Here is a 21,439-nt window from a genome sequence, read left to right as displayed (position 1 = left end):
TGGGGAACTTTTTTTCTGTAGTTTGGTACAGGAAAAAAAATTCTGTCGGAGAAGTCTTTTCTTAAAAAAGAAATTGATCATTCTTGTCCACATTTCAAAGTGTGGAATTTTTAAGTGTTGAAGGTATGAGCTGACTTAAAGGAGAGATGCAAACAACTCAGTTGTGGTCCCATTGAAAAGGACACATTTTGAATTGACCATTTTAAGAGTCAATTTTTCAATTTGCCTGAGAGTCTCTGATTGAGAATGAGATGTGTGGCCTAACATGTTATTTGATATTTCTCTGGGGTTGACAAAATGCTTTTATAGTAGACTTTGACAATTTGGCAGCTTGTGATAGTGGATGACAATTTATTGTGCTTTGGTAAAGATAGTTGATCCAAAAGAAGTCTTATAGTGTGGTAATAGGAAGGCTTAGAAAACCAAAAAGATGACCAGCAGCAGCAGAAATGTGCAACATGTTGTTCTTTTAATTCTTGTTATTCTTCATTGTTTAAATACAGGATTATGCACAGAAGTAGATAGCATTACCAGCACTCAATCTCTGAGAGATCCCAGAATTTTATCGTCTCCAGGAGGCTTCTTGAAGATGGGATTTTTCAGTCCTCTAAACAGCACTAACAGGTATGTTGGTATTTGGTACAATTTTTCTGAAACGCTTGTCATTTGGGTGGCTAATAGGGACAAACCTTTAAGAGATTCTTCTGGGGTTGTGAAGATATCTGGTGATGGAAATGTCGTTGTTATGAATGGGGAGGAGGAGATTCTTTGGTCATCAAATGTTTCAACCTCTCAGGTGAACTCAGTTGCCCTTCTTCAAGATTCTGGGAACTTTGTTCTTGTAGATCATCTGAACAATGGGAGCACAATATGGCAGAGTTTTGAACATCCTTCTGATTCAATTGTCCCTAAAATGAGAATAAGTGAAAACACAAGGACAGGGGAGAGGGTAGAGGTAAACTCTTGGAGAAGCCCTTGGGATCCTAATTTCGGTAACTTTTCTTTCGGAATGAACTCTGGAATCATTCCTCAGATGTTTATCTGGAAAGGCAGCCGTCCCTATTGGCGAAGTGGTCAATGGAATGGCCAGATCTTCATCGGAGTGCAGGATATGTATTCTGTGTCGATTGATGGATTTAGTGTAGTGAATGATCACGAAGGTACTGCATATGTTACTGGCCCTGTTGGTTTTAATTTCTTAACGAAATTCATCTTGGATTGGAAAGGAAACCTTGTTCAATCATTTTGGGATGAGAATGAGACAAACTGGAAGATAATATGGTCAGCTCCCCAAAATGATTGTGAAGTTTATGGAACATGTGGTCCATTTGGGAGCTGCAATTATTTGGAGTCGCCGATCTGTTCTTGTATGAAAGGTTTCGAGCCAAAGCATAGGGAAGAATGGGAAAAGGGGAATTGGACTACTGGTTGTGTTAGGAAGAGAGCTTTGCAATGTGAAATAAGGAATAACTCGGGAGATTCAAGTAAAAAAGATGGATTTCTACAGATGGAGTTCATGAAATTGCCTGATTTTGCAGAAAGGTCATCTACTACAGAAAACCAATGTAGAAGCCAATGCTTGGGAAATTGTTCCTGCATAGCGTATGCATATGACTCAGGTATCGGCTGTATGTCATGGAGTAAAAACTTGATTGATATTCAGCAGTTCCAAAGCTGGGGGAAAGATCTCTATATTCGTGTGGCACATTCAGAGCTTGGTATGTATTGTGGTGCTGAATAAAAGACTCATTGTCCACCCAGGGTAGCTCAATCAGTCATTTGAGATATCATGGACTTAATTGAATTCCATATATATACTTTAAGTAGCTTAGTTCTGTAAAGAACTGATAATTTGTTCACCTTTGTGTTTGCTCTACATTGCAGATCATCATGAAGACATAAAGAAAATTGTACTTCCAGTAATCTTTGGTTTTCTTACACTCTGTGTTTGTCTGTTCCTTTGCTGTACAAGGATGGCTAGACGTAGAGGTAAAACAGGCTATAAAGTTTTTGTATTATACATTTAGAAGCACTTTGTTGGCTATATTTAACTTGTATCCTTGCTGATATTAGGAGTGAAAAGAAAGGAGGTAATTTTACTTCGTGACAGAAGTGCACTTCATATGGAAGAGTTACCAGTCTTCAGCCTCAATACGCTTGCAAATGCAACATCCCAATTCCATGCGGATAATAAGCTTGGTCAGGGCGGTTTCGGTCCAGTTTACATGGTATGATTTTCATCTCTCAATCACTTTCCAAATTTCAGTTGCTGAAATTGCTGATTCCTTCTAGGGAAAATTGGAAGATGGGAAAGAAATAGCGGTCAAAAGACTTTCAAAAGCCTCTGGACAAGGGCTGGAGGAGTTCATGAATGAAGTTTTGGTGATCTCTAAAGTCCAACATAGAAACCTTGTTAGACTCCTGGGATGTTGTGTGGATAAAGAGGAGAAGATGTTGATTTATGAATATATGCCAAAGAAAAGTTTGGATGTGTTTCTCTTTGGTTAGTCCTTACTTTTAAAAAGCTTTTTACTTCTCATATGCAGTTCTTTGTTACTTCACATCTATGTTGTTCAGACTCTTCAATAATGTCAGTGGATGCGTGTTAGATCCTCCAAAAGTACTGCATTTTTGGAGGATCCGGCGTGAGTACATTTGCATTTTTGGAGAGTCTGAGCAACATTGCTCCACATTTCTTCTGAAGCAAAGTTAATTCCTTCTCACTATTTTTCAGAAAAATTAAGAAGTTCTCTCTGACCCTCTTCTTTAAATTTTCCATTCATATTTGACAAACATCTAGATGAAGGACGCCGAGGCATTTTGGATTGGAGAAAACGTTCCACTATAATCGAAGGGGTTGGTCGAGGACTCCTTTATCTTCACAGAGATTCAAGATTGAAGATAATTCATAGAGATCTGAAGCCAAGTAACATTTTACTCGACTATAGCTTCAATCCAAAGATTTCAGATTTTGGCATGGCTAGGATTTTTGGATCTGACCAAGATCAAGCAGACACAAGGAGAGTAGTTGGTACTTAGTAAGTGATCATTGATCTATATAATACCGTAGCTTTGCATAATTTTCTCTCATAAAAAGACCATATCATACATATTTATTAACTAAACAATGTTTACACGAACATGCTCACATTTTTACAGTGGATACATGGCCCCCGAATATGCAATGGAAGGAAGATTCTCTGAGAAATCCGACGTTTTCAGCTTTGGAGTTCTAGTTTTAGAGATTCTGAGTGGCCGAAAAAGTACAAGTTCTTGGATCGAGACATCCTCTTTGAGCCTTTTGGGATATGTGAGACTCCTCTTACTAAAAATGCTCATACGAAAAAAACAAGGCAGTCAAACCTCTCTATAACATAGTCGTTTGTTCAAATAGTTTTTGATTGCTATAGCGAAATGCTTGTTATAAAGAACATATAATATAACATAACATGAAAAGTCGGTTCCAAAGATAACTTGGCTGTTATAATGAAATGTTATTATAGAGGATGATTGTTGTAGAAAGGTCCAACTCTATGCATCTTATTTTTTCACCTTATGATGGTAGAATTACTTTTGCATGGTAGAATTACTTTTGCTGTCACTGCTATAACTCGGCCGTTATAACATAACATGAAAAGTTGGTTCCAAAGATAACTTGGCCGTTATAATGAAATGTTATTATAGAGGATGATTGTTGTAGAAAGGTCAGACTATATGTATCTTATATTTTCACCTTATGATGGTAGAACTACTTTTGCTGTCACTGTTATTTATGTATCCATTAGTTTGATGATCAACTTTTCACTGTTTTCAGGCATGGAAGTTATGGAAAGAAGAAGATTTATCAACTTTTATCGATCCGTTCATATTGAACCCGAGCACGAAACTGGAGATCAGAAAATGCATACAGATTGGTTTACTGTGTGTTCAAGAATTTGCTGAAGACAGGCCAAGTATTTCATCTGTTCTTGTCATGCTTACCTGTGAAACTTCAAGTCTTCCAGCACCATTACAACCTGCTTTTACTGAGAGACATGGTAGTATCTTCAAAATGTGCAATGATAATAAAGAAACTAGGTGTACTTTGAACAATATAAGTATCACAAACCTTACTGGTAGATAACATGAGTATTATGAAATTATTCTTTTAAGATATGCACAATTGTCATTGTACATGTCGTTGTTCATTTTTCGATTACATGTTGAATCAAATATCGTAATCCATAAGTGTGGTATGTGTTTGCATATGGAATTAAGGAAGTAATAATAACATTGTATTGCAAATAGAATTAAGAAAATATCGCACCTGGTGTTTACACTAAATAATTTAATGAGGTGAGAAAACATGTTAATGTACTGTTGTTAAGGTATAAACATATGTCATACATCTATTAACTTAACTTATTGTAAATACCAGGTGTGGATACGTTTTTGCGAAAATAAAACAATATTAAAACCTAAGAAATTGGCTTTGTTATCCAATGATTAGCTAAAATGCAATTATTTTTTTTCCTTTACTAAATTGTCATTTTGCATACAAAACTTTTCCAAATGTGAAGTTTGTTTATCACTAGTACAATGTCCAAGAATTGCTTGCGTACCAATAAGAATTGTGGTGGAGTGATAAGTATTCTTTTATCTTTAATTAAGAGCTTTCGGGTTCGAATCTCCTTGGGTACGGAGTTACTTTTAATACAAAGTGCTTTACCCCTAATATGAGATTTTTCAACGTGAATTTAGATTTAATTGTTTTCCAATATAAATACCGAACACCAAATCAAAAACCAAAAACGAAACACTGTTTGCTAGAATATTTTTGTTATTTTCTCGCGTGACAACTCATCAAGAGAGAGAATTGAATTGGATAGATAAAGGGCTTCAAAATTATTATATTTTATATTTTCTCCTTTAATTTGTGAAGAACAAAGCAAAGATAATTTACAAGGAAATGAATAATCTTATCCATTCCAAATTGATTATCTTAATTTATCTGAATATAATAAATATTATAATATGAACCATCCATTACATAATTTTTTCTAGAAACTTTCAAAAATAAGAAAGCTTTGTAACATAATTAGACTCCTTAGCTATAATTTACTTAATTATATTTTATACTTATAATTCCAGTTGTTATGTCAATTTCTATTTGTATATCTCGTTGCATTATACAAATTGACTTTTCCGTTTGTATGTCTTGCTGGATTATACAAATTGAATTTTCAATGAGATTGTATATACAAATACAAATTTGCTTTAGAGATTAATATATGAGCCCCTAAATTCGCTTTCAGATTTGTATATGAGCCTCTAGATTTGTATAATAACAAATTTCATTAAATTATAGCCGCAATTCATAATTATGTGAAACTATAGTTATATTAAATAATACACTAATAATGTTTATCAATTTGCCTAATTTTTCCTTTTTTTTTAACTTTGCTAAAATGTATAAAGTCATAAACTACACTCAAGTTACATTACTCACAAAGGTTAAAAATCATTTAAAATAAAATATTAGAAAAAGTAATCTTATGGATTTCCAAACTGAAGAGTGATAAGTTTTCTATGAAACACACATAATAATAATAATAATAATAAGAACAAGTTATGAATAAAGTGAATCCACACTTGTTATGTTAAAAATAGGCCATATGGGAGATTAATGCCAAACAAGCATCATAGGTAATGAGGAAAAAATTTCATGCCAAAAAGCCTTATTGGCAAGTTACAATGCTCCTTATTGCATGAGGCCAAACAAAAGTTACATTGGCCTAAACTGTAAATTATAATCTAAACTATAAGTGATAATGCTTCTTGATATATATATATATATATATATATATGAGATAGCTTAAACTGCAAGCTGAAATGCTTCTTGATACGTGAGTCTAAAATGCAAGTCAAGATTTTCCTTTTAACGCATAAACCTTAAATACAAGTTATAATTATCCTTAATGCATGAGCCTTAATTCTATGTTATAGAATTTCTTAAATTGGAGCTAATTTTTAGATTACAAAATTCTCTAAATTTGAGTCAAATCTTCAAGTTGTAAAGCCTTTTAAATTTGAGCTAAATCCTCAAATTAAAATAATCTTTAATGCATGAGACGAAACTGCTATGTCACGAAACTCCTCAAATTCAAGCTAAATTTTCAAATTGCAAAGCTTTTAATTTTGAGCCAAATCTTCAAATTGAAATGCTCATTGATGCACGAGATGAAACTGGATGTCTCAAAGCTCTTCAGATTTTGAGCTAAATCTTCAAGTTGAAATGCTTCTTGACATAACATCATAAAATGCATGTTAATCTTGACCAGCAAAAATAAAAATTGGGCACGATCACCCAAAAATAAATTTGATAGGTTGAAAACCTAAAAAAAAAACGACTTAAGTAAAAATTTAAAACACAATTATTTTTTTTGCTAATGCACCTTCTCTTTTTCTATCGATGTGACGATATGATACAATAATAACAACTATAATAACAACAACAACATATTATGCCAAAGGGGACGTGATGATATGATTATTTTTCAAAATATATTTTTTTTTTTATAAAGAAAAGATGATTTTGGATTTTCTCACGTACCTACGAGAAGTGAGTAGTACATTTTTGTCATATTAGTGTATCTTTAATTTGTTTAATAAAGTATATATTAAATGAGTGAGAAATATCTACTAGATGTAAATCTTAAATAAAATAATTAAGTGAAAAACATTGTCAAGTTCAAAGAGCAATCTATATAATTCGCCTTTTCTTAATTAGCTGCCATGTGACCAGGAGGTCACGGGTTCAAGCCTGGAAACAGCCTCTGTCAGAAATGCAAGGTAAGGCTGCGTACAATAGACCCTTGTGGTCGGGCCCTTTCCCGAACCCTGCGCATAGCGGAAACTTTAGTGCACCGGGCTGCCCCTTTTCTTTTTAATTAGTAGTCATAGAGATTCAGAAATTTCTCCCTATAGACTTGAAAAAAATAATTATGATATTATCCCTTTTTTTCTTTATATCTCTATCTTTTTCCTCATTTGATTATTTTTTTTGAAAAGAAATATATACTGTTTTTGCATGCCAATTTGCCAATTTCATTTTGATAATTTTTGTTAGCTTGATCTTAGATCTGTTTTTGTATATCTTATATCTGTCATATCTGTGTTGGAGACTATAAAAATTCTATTTTTATTTGTGGAATTTCATTTCTGTATCGTATCACTTAAATTCATTGTTAGATAACAATAATTTTTTTTATTTTATCTAACAATTGTGATCATGTTGTTACCTAAATAGTTTTTTTTAAAAAAAATTGTCTTTACTTATTATTTACTCCCTCTATCCTAATTTATGTAACACTTTTCATTTTTCGAAATTCAAACATTTTAAGTTTGACAGGGAATTTACGCATGGAATCTTTAAATTTTTTATAATGAAATTTATATATTTGTAAGCTACGTAAAAAGTACTATAAGTCACAATAATTGACAATTCAAAATATTTAAAAAATATATGAAAAAATTACAATCAAAACTTGTTTGAATCTCAAAATTCGAAAACAACAACAACAACAACAACAACAAACCTAGTATAGTCCCACCATGTGGCTCTGGAGAGGGTAGAGTGTACGCAGACCTAACCCCCACCTTGAAAAGTAGGGAGACTGTTTCCGAAAGACCCTCGGCTCAAAAGAGGAAAACAAGATAAAAGGTCAGATAGGGACAAGCATATCGAAAACAAGATGAAAACAAGAAATAGCAGAAGTGAGAAAGTTATGATAGAATAGTACAGAAAGAAAGAGACGTTAACTACTATAAATAAATAAGATAATCAAAGTACAATGACCCACACCTATAATCAGCAATACAATGCAGAAACACCATAGAACTACAATTACTATGGTGAATCTCAAAATTCGAAAAGTGCCACATAAATTTTGACGGAGGAGTAGTAATCTTATTTTATTTTTTTACCTACCTTTTTATAGTAGGTATATTCCGTAACCTACTTTTCTTGTAGGTTTATCAGTCAAAGATGTGTGACATTGTGTAATACAGTGATACAATCTATTCAAATATTGTATTTATTAAAATAATATAATATAATACAACACGATATATTAGAAAACTATACAATAATAATCATCCGAACAGAGTTCAAAATTCAAAAACTTTTAATCAGGAATTACTCCTTTCGTTCTTTTTTAGTTGTCATGTTACATTTTTCGAGTGTCAATTTGACTAATTTTCAAAACTAAATTAGATTACATTAATTTCACATTTTAAAATAAAAATTTAGATATTCAAAAATTATATAAAAGGTATTACAAATTATTTTTTTCTTATGAATATGATGAAAAAATACATCTTAAACTGTAAGTCAAAATTTATTTCGTCTAATCTTAATCTTTTTTATGAAAATTAAAAATGAACGGATGAAGTTAAATAAATATTTATTTCTGGTTCTAAGTTTATTATGCTTCAAGGTATCAAAGTAGTAAACGTAAAGATAATATTTGGCTGTTTTTGTTTTTTATTAAGTTGTATTTATATTAATTTATTATAATGCTTTCATTGGAATTTGGAAGTTGAAAAAAAAAATCATAAAATGGTCTCTCTCTTCTCTCTTTCTTAAATTAAAGGGGTTTCTGTCATCTCTCTCCCTTTCTCTCTCTTCCTTTCTCTCTCCTTCGGTTCTCTCTCTCCTCTCCCCTCTGTCTCTCTCCTGAAGGCAAAAAAAAACCCTAAGATTTGTTTACCAACAAGTAAGTTTTTTTCTCTCTCTTGTTCTCCCTGCCTTTCTCTTTCTCTCTCTCTATATCTCTTTCTTTAAAAAAAAATGGACTTTTTTCTTTATACCTCTTATCTCTTTCCTTATTTGATTTTTTTTTGAAAAAAAATATTTGCATGTCAAGTTATCAATTTCATTTTGATAATTTTTGGTAGCTTAATCTTGGATCTGTTTTTGTGCATCTTATTTCTGTCAGATCTGTGTTGGAGACCATAAAGATTCTATTTTTATTTGTGGGATTTCATCCATGTTGATTTTGAGTAGATTTTTGTGTTGGGGATTTTTTGATTTATCAAGATTGTATTTAATTGCTTCATAACTGATCTGGAAACCCAAAAGATTCTAATTTTGTTTGTGGGTTTTTGTTTCTGGTGGCTGAAATGTTGAATTTGATGAGTTTTGGGTGATCATTTTGTTTGTGGATTCAAAATCTTTTGTTGGGGTTATCAAAAATTTGATCTGGAAACTCAAAAGATTGTAATTTTATTTGTGGATTTTTGTTTCTAGTGGGTGCAGTGTTGAATTTGATGAGTTTTGGGTGCCCAATTTTGTTGTGGGTTCAAATATTTGTGTTGGGGTTATCAAAAATTTGATCTGGAAACTCCAAAAGATTCCAACTTTATTTGTGGGTTTTCATTTATAGTGGCTGCAATGTTGAATTTGAGGAGTTTTGGGTGCCCAATTTGTTTTGGGTTCAAATATTTGAGTTGGGATTATGGTGATTTGTTAAATTTTCCAGTTATACATTTTATTGCTATTGTAAGGTTGATGAATTTGCATCTGAATTGGAATGTTGGCCATGGGTGTGGGTAGATTTGATTGATTTGCTACTGTCATTTAGCGTTGGGTTTCTGGATCTGCTCATATTATGCTTGGTTGACTTGTGTTTGTTATTTCCTATTCCATTTCAAATCTTGATGGTTTTGTTATGTTAGATATATTCCTAATCTGGGTCTTTGAAGTATATGGAGATTAGGAATTTGATGCATTTTTGTTGGTCATTTCTAATTGTGGCAATAAAGTTAATGTTAAGTGGTGATGTTTGCATTCATCTGTAGTTTATTGATGGATGACGACGGATTGAACATGAGGAACTGGGGTTATTATGAACCTTCCCTTAAAGGGCATCTAGGTCTTCAGCTGATGTCATCGGTGGTTGATCGAGATACGAAACCTTACCTTACTAGGCGTGAGAACCCAATTATGCTTGGTGCTAATGGGGTGTTCCATTCTCGGGATTCTATCATTCCAGAAGCTCCTTTATCTCACATTGATTATGTAAGGGACAGTTGGATAAATCACAGAGACAAATTTCTTCATATGTTTCCGGGGAATGCTTATACTTCAGTTCTCCCTGATGCTTCTGCAAGTAATTCCATGCAAATGGTACAACAACCTGATACAACTAAGGATGTGAGGGTGAATGCAGAGGAACCAAGTGTTAAGAAAGAAAGTGGTCCTTCAAAGAGAAAGACTGGTGGTGCCACTCCTAAAGCTCCCAAAGCGAAGAAGTCAAAGAAAGCCTCATCTGCACCTAAGGAAAATGGCAACCCCTCTGTTCAACGAGCAAAACCAGCAAAGAAGAGCATGGACATTGTAATAAATGGAATTGATATGGACATTTCTGTCATTCCTATACCAGTTTGTTCCTGCACTGGTGCTCCTCAGCAATGCTATCGATGGGGATGTGGTGGCTGGCAGTCAGCTTGTTGCACCACTAGTATATCAATGTATCCACTTCCAATGAGTACTAAAAGACGTGGAGCAAGGATTGCTGGAAGAAAAATGAGCCAGGGTGCATTCAAGAAGGTTTTGGAGAAACTTGCTGCGGAAGGATACAATTTTGCTAATCCAATTGATCTGAGGACTCACTGGGCGAAGCATGGTACCAACAAGTTTGTGACAATCAGGTAGACTTACATAGAGGGTACCATTACAGACCGCCAATGCGTTTTGTTTGTTTACTTGTATATCCCTGGGGCCTTTGCAGAGGTTTACTTGGTACCTTTTTGTAGTCCGTGACAATATATGTTTAGACTTCAATATTTTAATTCCCAGCAGCAGTTGTTTAATTTTTCATTTTGTTGCCTTGGTGGCTGGCACTCTGTTCTGCCTGCCAACATTAGGATGTTGAAAATTTCTTTTCTTGATCGGATGTTTTTTAAGATGAGCATGTTCATCCATTTAATTTTACTCCTGTCAGTTATCTCTTTCGAATACCTACTTATCCAAAAAGGGAAAAAAAAAACTCTTCTTAAGACCATCCACTCTGTTTGATTTTCTTTGCTCCTTTAATCCTCTATAGCTTTTTTGTCATGAGTGATGCTTTTGTTCAGATGAATGTCTTCTAATGCATTTGCAACTTTCTGCTTGAGATCGGTTTTTAGATGACTTGTCTTAGCTTGACAAATCTGTTGTTATCACCTTAGTAAGGAACTTCTACTCGGGGAGACTTTGCATTACCCGACTCCTTTTCTTACATACAGTTACATGGCTCGTGGCTGATAACTATTGTGAGTACAAGCAATCTTAAGATTGGCATGTGCTTCGACTGTATGACTTTGTGTAGATGTCGGTGGCGGCTAACTATTGTGCAAATATAGCAATCTTAAGATTGTAATTTGCATTCACTTGTAAGTATGGGTTGGTCCTGATTACACCATATCAAATCATTATTTAAGTCAGTGATAATGTAAAGTTTCTTAATTTGGGGTGAGGCTGAACTTGTCCAGTCACTAACTTTCCGAACGTGGATTCAAGTTTAGGCCCAATGGCTTCTTGAAAAAAAAATACATGTGACTGGGAAGACTTCTTTATCATCATGAACGCGCAAGTAAGCTTCATCCTTCTTTTTGAAGTTTATTAATATACTTGTCTCTGCTTGTAGGTAGGCTTGATTACTTTTATAGCTTGAATTTCATCTATGTTGCATATGCTTTCTTGTTTTCATGTGAAATCTCATTTCGGTGCAAAATTCTTATGTTAAATTGTGTGCATGCTGGCAAGTCAACATGGAAAATATTATGCATAATCATTATCACCAACTTAAACAATATTGAGTACCGAAGTGATGCAACAAGCAAAATAGCTTCTAGTGCAGATGTGTATGAATTTTTCATGACATATTGATGTTATTGTTCAGAACTAACCTCTTAAGCTACTGTTGCTGATTTCTTGGAGGTAGTTTCCAAATCTATTCTATTATCAAATTATGCAAATAGAAGAGTGTAGTGCTGGTTTGCATTGTTTTCATTTCATAGTAAAATATTGAACTGTTGGTCTTGGAGCTGTCTTGTATTCTTGTCTGTTGTGCTTGTAACATCCGCTATTTTTTGTGTGGTTGTACCTTGCGAGAGGAAGAAGGGGTTGTGGGCGGGAGTCAGGACAGAGTTGCATGAGATGATAAGTTGCTGAATTGGAGTATTTTGAAGGATATAACTTTTGAGAAATCCAACAGTGCCTTGTTATTTGCGTTAGTCTGTATTACTTGTTATGTCTTGGATCAGACTAGTCCAATCCCCAGGAGATAGATGGTGTTGCTGCATTTTGGTTATAGGTCAATGGATGATTAGTATATGCTGAGTAACAGACAATTAAAGAATTTTTTTTGTCTGTAGTCTTGATGTTTACTTTAGAATTCTTGTCCATAAGTTTAAAGAAGATGTTGAAATGCCATAGGATTTTCTTTCCCCCTTTGGCTTCTTGTTCAGGTTGGACTTTGGAGGAGTAGGTTAGGTGGGGTTGTTTGGAGATAAGATTCACTATGTGTGGCTAGAATGTCAAATTAGAGCTCTACGCATGGTCTAAAGTTGTTCTTTTTGTGTTTATATTCTTATTGTAGATGTTTGAGCCGAGGGTCTCTCGGAAACAGTCGTCCTACCCTGGTAGGAGTAAGGTCTGCGTACACTTTACCCTCTCCAGACCCCACGTTGTGGGATTTCACTGGGCCGTTGTTATTCTTATTGTAGATGTTCTTGGTTTTGCATTTTGATAGTCTGAAATGCGTAAATGTTACGCCGTGAGGGTAACTATTTTGTTGTCTTATAATGTGCCTCTTATCAGGTTGTGTGTGACAATAGTAATGTTCTTTCCTTATCATACTGTAAAGCTTCTAACTCACATGAAAGTTAAAGCAGTAATTTTTACCAAAGAGGTCACATTTTTTGGTAATAGTGATGAATCCAGATTTTACAACTTCAATATTATTACTCATCTCTTTTTAAGTTAATGTATGATAAAAAGTTTCTTTATTGGAAGAGCTGATTTTTGCTAATCACCAACTTCCCAAATATGAAATCAAGTCAGGATGCTTAGCTTCTTGCAAGAAATTAAGTTGTGATTTGGAAGACTTGCTTTTCATGAATGTGCAGTATGAGTGTATGTCTCATCCTTTTCATGCATTGGCTTATGTTTTCTTGTTTTCATGTGCTTTCTCTATTATCTTCAAAGATTTCATTTCATAATATCATTAAGTATAAAGATATGCATGGTTAGAATTATGTTATTTTTTCCCATCGGTTCTAGTCATGGTGGATGCACTCGGGTACCTAATGGGAGGTATTTTGTGGAATAAGTCAAGGTGCATGCAAGTCAATTCAGATATTCCGTTTAAAAGAAGTGATGAGGGGTTGGGGAAGAAGATGCAAAGAGCAATCTTTTTACTAAGGACTTCTTGCCCTATGCATCTTCATTGCAAACAATCCTATTCATTAGTAGTAAAGCAGTCAAATAGATAGTTAGAGACTTGCTATTGGATTTGGCTCCAATGCTTAGTTTAACTGGCAAAGGTCGAGGGACTTGTGATTAGGTTATAGGTTTGAGCCCCACTCCATGCGAACTAAGTTTGAACTAAGTTTGATAATTAAGTGGAGAGAGAGAGGAATCAGTCTATTATCCCAGTTAGTTGTGGTTGATTCAAACGTTGGCTCCAGACTTGTGGCGGATCCAAAATTTTTAGGCCAACTCATGATCTTCCGACTCTAGGCATTCACTATCATGTTAGCCTTGCATCATATCTTAGAAAACTACAATACAAAAGAAGTTGAGGGTATATTGGAAACAACCTCTTTGCGTTGTACAATACAAAAGAACTTTACTGGATATCAAATATCAATCAGAAATAATAGAAGTTACACCTCAAAAAGTTTGCACCAAATCTAAAAACAGACAAAAATAAATAAATAAATCTTCAAATGTGAGTTTTTTTTCCAAAATAAATAAATAAATCTTCAAAAATATTTATTAAATATTTGATAAAACATAAAAGTATTCACTTTTGATAAATTTAAATAACCAAAATTACTCAGAAGTATATTTAGAGACTACTTGAATTTACTCCTAAACATAGTGAACCATTTTTTTTATTTTCTCCCTGTCACGCCATTCAAAATCTTAGAAAGTTTAGCAAGCAAAATGGTAATTCATAGAACTTGTTTCAAAAGCTAATTTCTTAAGTTCTAAAATTTCCATGTGAAAATATATTTTGCAACATTATAAAACAATTGCAAAAGATGCTATAATGTTACTCGAGAACAATATACCTCAAGTAGTACATAGAATAATCTTTGCTGATTTATATTACTAAAATCTAAATAAAGTGAAGCTTAATTACTCCATTCTCATAATATTCTTTACATGATTTTAATTTAAGTAGTAGTTTTTAGTAGTAATAATGAAGGGTTGAAGGAATGCATAAAGAAACAATCAAAATGTCCAAAAGCAAAATTGTCATCACACCAACCATTTGAGTTTTAACATTTTGGAAAACTACCATCAATATAGAATGCTCATGTTTAAGAAAATTATTAGGCTTAGTGTCGCACAAATGTAACTGGAACTCTCATTTTTATTAGAAAATTAAATTGTTAATCTTACATCGTACAAATCGTAGAAGAATAAAAAATGAAACAAAAAGGATGAAATAAACAATATAAGTATGTGTTCGCAACACTATGTTAGATAGACGATAAAGTAAAATAATCAAAATCTTTCATTCAAAGTAATAATCTTTTAACGATCTTTATTTAAATTAGGGAATTAACTTGTATTTAGACAATTGACAATATGAATATCTGAGCATATTACATAAATTATTCAAATATTATCAAACTCATCATATATTAATCGAAGTTTTATCAATTAAGTAGCACTTACAAGAACAATAACATGACGACAATGCAAAATGATACAAAAATTACATAAAAATATGGGTTGTATACCAAATTTAATTTAGACAATCATACCTTGACTCGGAAAAGAAAATGGTGAAAAGACGATTTTGTCTAAAGCGAAGCTTTTTAATGAATGACAAAAAGTTCAAACAACATTCGTAAGGATCTTCATTCTTTTAATATGATATAGATGATGATATATGATATAGGGTAGTTCTGCTCACAAATCTTAGGTATATGTCACAAATCGTGTCTCAATTAAAATTTGAACACGATTTCCAAAGTTTGCACCCACTTCATTGACCGTTAATATTGATCTCGCCTCGTAATTTGACTTGGCTTTCTTAACTTAACAGTAGAGTACAAAAATGGAAAGTCTTTCATGATACGTTCCGTGACTTGTATTCTTTGTATACCTTGATTCACTACTATACGAATACCATTTCTTGTTGCTTTCTCAATAGATGGTTATAGTTTCCTTAATTCCATTTGCAAAAGACATATTATACTTATGGATCATGATATTTGAACATGAATATTTAACATGTAGTCGAGAAATAAGCGACACCAAGCATTTTGAAACGTTAGGTGTCATACAAATTGAGACAGATGGATTGTCATGTCCATATCTTAAAAAAGTAATTTCATATGCTCATGTTATCTACCTCTAAGGTTTGTGATACTGATATCTGCTTCTTGATCCTCAGAATGCTTTGCAAACTATCATATTTTTTCTTTCACTTGGAAAGCTCATATTTCTTTGATGGCTGAACATTCATCCTCAATCATTTTTTCAGAATCCTTGACATCACTTTGATCAACAGTAACCATACATTTTCTTCTACTTGAAGAGCTCATGATGTAGAAGGAAGATTTAACAGCAAGAGGAATGGACGCGGGAAAACTTGATGAAAGAAAATGTGACAAACCATCCGTGTCTGCTAATAACAGAAAACCAAAATTAGTTCCAATGTACCACAATGAAATAGGGCACATATGTCCAATTCGAGCCTATATGACATGACTGATAAATATACCTTTGTCATATAGATAGATATCATATTCATGGAATACGATTCACTTTCAAGATGCCTTAGTGGTAAAATGGTAGACACACGAGACTCAAAATCTCGTGCTAAATGACACATAACACTAAATCTAACAGTTGAAATTAGAAAGTGCAAGGTTTGGTTTGATACTCACATTTAAAAAACTGAAAGATGAAATTGCAGGCGTCTGAAGGAGAAATCATCTTTTTCTCTAGCTTGTTGCGCAATCCATAAGTTATAGCATGCAACTCCTTACCTTTAAAATCATCGCTCCCATGGAAAATCTTTTGAACATAGTCAAGCTCTTTAATTAAGATTTCTTGATCCCAGTCCTTTGCACAACATCTATACATTTCTTTGGTAAACCTAAACATTTCACTAGAATGGCCACAACCAAGACAGTGAAATTGCATCTCGGTTGATCCAGATGGACCGTTGATACTTGGACCTGGTTTTATAAGATTTCTCTGTATAGCACAGACAACATGACACCAGTGCACGCATAGATCACAACCTACCCAACTGCAAGTACCATTGGCGTAATCTAAGTTCAAACATACTTGACACATACATACATTGCAGAATCCCTTGTTTTTCGAACAAATTTTGCACTTACAATTATCAACAGGTAATAGTCTCTTGCAGTAAATGTTTCGACACCTTTCAAGAGAAAAAATCTCAATCAATTCAGTGGCTTGAAGGTGGTTTTCGGAAGATAAGAAGGTTCCAAGTTCCATTTTTATGGCAACGAAAATTTCTAGTTGAGTCTTATTACACTTTGAAAGAGTCTCAATGGTAAGATCAGATCTCCCATTAAGCCTGTTCTGAAGGCTGACCAACAAATCTTTCTTCTCAGGAATCGCAATTAGGCTTCTCAAGTATTTCTTTGTCGATTCAACTGTTGCATCAGGAAGCTCTTGCACAATCTGAGCCATAAGAGGAATAGACTCTGAAACTATTTCTCCAAGGATTCTCTCAGGCACAGAATGTTGAAGTGCTCTTCTTCCTCTCGAATCACCTGATTGACCATCAATTACTGGTCTAGCAGGCAACTCGAATAGAAAAAACGAATTACTATCCGAGCTACTAATCCTATCAATATCAGTATCACATATTTCCTTATTGACCTTTTTAAAACTTAGAGCTAAACTACTTCCATCAGGATGACCTGGCAATGTACAATCTCCTGCTTCAACTGGCCTAAACTGGCTAAAAACCGACCAATTCATTCCCTCCCCGGAATAATCACTATCATCTTCGGAATTCAGTGTAAGTGAGTAGCTAAGGTTGTGGGAGAAGGGATGGGAATAACACGACGACATGGAGCCATTCCTGAAATACCCAATCCTTGTGTTGTTATTTGATGGTTCCAGTGATTGTAGACTCCTACTAGTGCTAGGCACAGCCAAAGAAAGATCAAAGATTCCAGCTTTTGGCTTCTCTTCTGTAATTTCTGCCAATATTTCCTCATTCTCAAGAACTCCTTTAGAGGAAAGATCCAAGATTCCAGATTTTGGCTTCTTTCCTCTAGTTTCTGCCTGAACTTCCTCATTCTCAGCTACCCTTTTAGAGGAAAGATTCAAGATTCCAGCTTTTGGCTTCTTTCCTCTATTTTCTGCCTGAGCTTCCTCATTCTCAGCTACCCTTTTAGGTAAAAGATCCAAGATTCCAGCTTTTGGCTTCTCTTCTGTAATTTCCGCCAAAATTTCCTCATTCTCAAGAACTCCTTTAGAGGAAAGATCCAACATTCCATCTTTTGGTTTCTCTTCTGTAATTTCTGCTTGGATTTCTTCATTCTCAACTACCCTTTTAGAGGAAAAATCCAAGATTCCAGCTTTAGACTTCTTTCCTCTATTTTCTGCCTGAATTTCCTCATTCTCAGCTACCCTTTCAGAGGAATCCCCTCTATACACATTTAACTGAAGAAAATCCCTCTCTACCCATTTATTGTTTTCCTCATTTTGATCCTCAAAAACAACTATTTCCTTTCCCTTATTACACCCCATTTTCATTTGGGATGCTGATTCTTCAAGAAAAATGAACACCCTTTTCTTGAAACTTCCCAAATCTATTCTCATCAATGTTATCCACTACTATTATTTTCTGTTGAATTGTTCATACAGTCACTTTTGATTTTTTAATGAACAAGTGGAAAGTCAAAGAGGGACTTAAAAAAAAGCTTAGATATTGAACAGCACCTTGAGAGAAATTTCGAGCTGGAGTTTCTTGGGATTCAAAATACGTTAGTCTAGTCAAGGATTGTAAACAACATGTATGAATATCTTAGATAATTTTTTATTGATTTGATATAAACATCCGATATGTAAAACTATTTACTGCTTAAACATATCCCTCAAATTAGCTTCCTGTGATTAAGGAGGAGCAAAATTAGTCAAATGTTTCACTTGTTTAGCAAAAATAGGAAAATATGGATTTAATTTATGTATAACATCAGTAGTTCAGTTTATAGTCAAAGAATATTTTATAATAATAATAATTGAGAAAATTGAAGGAAAAATAAATAAAATTAATTGTATCTAATTGATTTGGATTTTTTCTTGGATAATAAAATTATGTTAAGGTTAATTACAAATTGACACCTAATACTTGCATGGTTTTGTAATTCCGATTTTTTATCTCTATTTTCTATTCTAAATTTTAGTCGTTTATAAATTAAAATTTTTCTATGTATGCTCTTTATAAGCGTTTTTGATGCGACTTTAGTTATATCAATTAAATCAAATATCTCATGAATATGTGATCAACAGTTAAAAGCGTTTATTACGTGTGTTTTTACAAAGTAGAGGAGAAATCAAACCTAACATAGAACGATAATTTATTGTGTATTAAACCTTTAAGTCAATAAAAGTTACATTTTGAGTCGTCGAAAAGATAAATAATTAAAATAAAAATGTATAAAAAATACAAAAAAGAAAATATCACCACAAAAAAGTGTTCCAACAAGAAAAAGAAGATCAACAGAAAGAAGGGGGGGGAAACAGAGCAAGAAATATCAAACTAGCAATGAGGGTATGGAGAAAGGTTTCCGGATTGCTTAAAGATCATAATAGCATATGGATTGCTAGCTTATCTAGACGTACAGCTCTCCGGAATCCAGACATCGAGGCTGCTGTGATAAAAGCTACGAGCCACGATGAATTCTCCATGAACATGAAGAATGTTGATCGCGTATTTAGATGGCTACGTTTGTCATCGACTAATCTCAAGCCTCTCATTTGGGCTATATCCAATCGAACGGAGAAAACAAAGAGTTGGGTTGTTGCAATTAAGGTTTTGATATTAATGCATGGTCTTTATAGCACTAGGCTCCCTTGTGTTCAAAGAATTGGGAGATTGACATTTGATCTCTCCAATTTCGAAGATGGACATTCAAGAAACAGAGAAATGCAGGGGATTAACGCGTTCATTCGTACTTATTTCACGTTTCTTGATAAAAAATCCTACTTTCTATTCATGGAATTGGAGGAAAAAAGAAGCATGGTGAAATTGAACAAGAATATGATGGTGGTGCAAAATCTTGAAAATGAAGAAAAAGAGAATTATTCCATGGTTCAAGATCTTGTTTTGGTCGAAAAATTGCAGACATTGCTAGATATGTTGCTTGACATTAGGCCATTATCGAATTCTTCTATTGTCCCTCTTGTTCTTGAAGCTATGGATTGTGTTATGACAGAGATTTTCGACGTTTACAGCAGGATACGCCTTGGGATTGCTCGAGTATTATCGAGGATTAATTCAGTTGGGAAAGCTGAAGCCATAATGGCTCTTAAAATTATGAAAAAGGCAAATATACAAGGTGAAGAATTGTCTCTATATTTCGAGTTTAATAAAGATATCGGGGTGAGAAATGCTAAAATATGTCCAATAGTGGACCAAATCTCAAATGAAGAAATCAAACAACTTGAAGAAATCATCAATGGGGTATCAAATAAATCCAAAAAGATTGATGAAATCGATCAAGCTATTGTTATTTACGAAAAAAAGGACTCTGAAAGCAAATTGAAGACGATAATTACTGATCGTTGGGAGACTTTTGATGAAGAACATGTTGCTGCTATAGTAAAATTTACACCAAGAATAAATCCTTTTGCAGATTATTTGGAACCTACTAGCTCGACTAATAATGTACCTATTAAACCTCAAGAATTGCCGGATTTAATTAGCTTTACGTAGCAATGATCACTCCAACATTCTTGGTTTTCATGGATGAACATCAAATATAATGTGGAACAAAAGCTTTATATTATCAAACAAGAGAGAAAAGAGGCATTTTTTCTTACTCCAATATGGATCATTTATATGATATAAACTTATGTAGATAGAATTTTTCAAAGGAAATATTGTTATGTTATGTCATAAATGTGTTTGTCATGCCTTCTTCGTCTTCCACCTAAGCCGGTGTTCGTGATATTATCCTTTGTTCCATAGCGTTGGGGCTAGTAATTTGAACATGGTATGAGCTATTACGCACTCATTCAAGGTGACTGCTTTGAATATTGACAAATGCTTTAGGGTATGCAATTTACATATCAACACTAAAAATAGTTGAATCATAATTTAGTATATAATGTGTGGTTTGTTTACCTCGATGGAATAAGCTCTTCTTAGAAAACACTCGTTGTGTTAATTACGAAATCTCAGAAGGTTGGAGTGAAGGAAATAACATGTAATAATTAATCGAAGACTAAGGAAGTAAAAATAGTAATAATAATATCAAAAATAGAAACAACTTTTGACTACCTACTAATATTTTACCCTAATTTTCGACCTCCGCATCCTTCTATTTAGAGTCATGTCCTCGTTAAGCTGCAGGTGTGTCACAGTATTGTAGGAACCCAGGTGTTCAACTCTTTTGCTGAGCTTCCAAAACACGTTAGGGGGCTGATTAATATGGATAGATGGAATTTACCATCTTTTAGAGCCAAATATACCAAACATGCTCAAATAGTTTACGAACCTCCTTAAGTTTTGTATAAAATGATTGGGTAGGCTAGACTGGTCTCATCTCGATGGTCATGTACAAAGTTTGGTATACCAAATTCAAATATGTAACTTTTTGCACATAAATGATCAATAAAGACGATGTATTTGATTTTTTTTTAAAAAGTTGCAGGTGTGTCATGTCTTATCTAATTACTTCTCCCCAATACTTATTTAGCCTACCTCTGCCCCTCCTTACACCTACAATAGTCAACCTCTCTTACCTCCTCACTTGGGCATTTGTGGATCTCCTCTTTACATGTCTGAATCATATCAACGACTCAATCTCATTCCCCTCAACCTGTCCACCACATATGTCACTCTTATCTTGTCCCAAATATCTTCGCCCCTAATCATGTCTCTTAGTATGTCCGTACATCTATCATAACATCCTTATTTCCGTCACTCTCATCTTTTGAACGTGCGAGTTTCTGACT

At 33.8% G+C, this 21,439-nt stretch overlaps 4 protein-coding genes across 4 annotated transcripts; 3 read left to right on the top strand and 1 right to left on the bottom strand.

Annotated features, from left to right (window-relative positions):
* The first annotated feature begins 551 nt into the window (after nt 1-551).
* LOC129871720 (G-type lectin S-receptor-like serine/threonine-protein kinase At1g11330) lies at nt 552-4,176 on the top strand. The gene is made up of 8 exons (XM_055946693.1): nt 552-624; nt 719-1,718; nt 1,885-1,989; nt 2,074-2,228; nt 2,293-2,503; nt 2,801-3,038; nt 3,160-3,310; nt 3,815-4,176. The coding sequence occupies exons 2-8, from the start codon at nt 746-748 to the stop codon at nt 4,121-4,123; spliced, it is 2,142 nt and encodes a 713-aa protein (XP_055802668.1). The 5' UTR covers nt 552-624; nt 719-745; the 3' UTR covers nt 4,124-4,176.
* A 4,430-nt stretch (nt 4,177-8,606) lies between these two features.
* LOC129870502 (protein BASIC PENTACYSTEINE2-like) lies at nt 8,607-11,040 on the top strand. The gene is made up of 2 exons (XM_055945314.1): nt 8,607-8,756; nt 9,841-11,040. Exon 2 carries the CDS (start codon nt 9,848-9,850, stop codon nt 10,694-10,696), a length of 849 nt encoding a protein of 282 aa, XP_055801289.1. The 5' UTR covers nt 8,607-8,756; nt 9,841-9,847; the 3' UTR covers nt 10,697-11,040.
* Nucleotides 11,041-15,513: 4,473 nt separating this feature from the next.
* Nucleotides 15,514-18,217, bottom strand: LOC129904934 (protein OBERON 3-like). The gene is made up of 2 exons (XM_055980347.1): nt 16,156-18,217; nt 15,514-15,890 (listed from the first exon to the last, which is right to left on the bottom strand). The coding sequence occupies exons 1-2, from the start codon at nt 18,077-18,079 to the stop codon at nt 15,703-15,705; spliced, it is 2,112 nt and encodes a 703-aa protein (XP_055836322.1). The 5' UTR covers nt 18,080-18,217; the 3' UTR covers nt 15,514-15,702.
* Nucleotides 18,218-18,836: 619 nt separating this feature from the next.
* Nucleotides 18,837-20,328, top strand: LOC129871406 (putative clathrin assembly protein At1g25240). The gene has a single exon (XM_055946315.1). The coding sequence runs from the start codon at nt 19,026-19,028 to the stop codon at nt 20,193-20,195; it is 1,170 nt and encodes a 389-aa protein (XP_055802290.1). The 5' UTR covers nt 18,837-19,025; the 3' UTR covers nt 20,196-20,328.
* The last annotated feature ends 1,111 nt before the right edge of the window (nt 20,329-21,439 follow it).

This window comes from Solanum dulcamara, chromosome 10 (assembly GCF_947179165.1).
Source record: "Solanum dulcamara chromosome 10, daSolDulc1.2, whole genome shotgun sequence".
NCBI lineage: Eukaryota > Viridiplantae > Streptophyta > Magnoliopsida > Solanales > Solanaceae > Solanum > Solanum dulcamara.
Note: the sequence above shows the minus strand (reverse complement) of the source record. Positions and strands in the feature narration are given on the sequence as shown.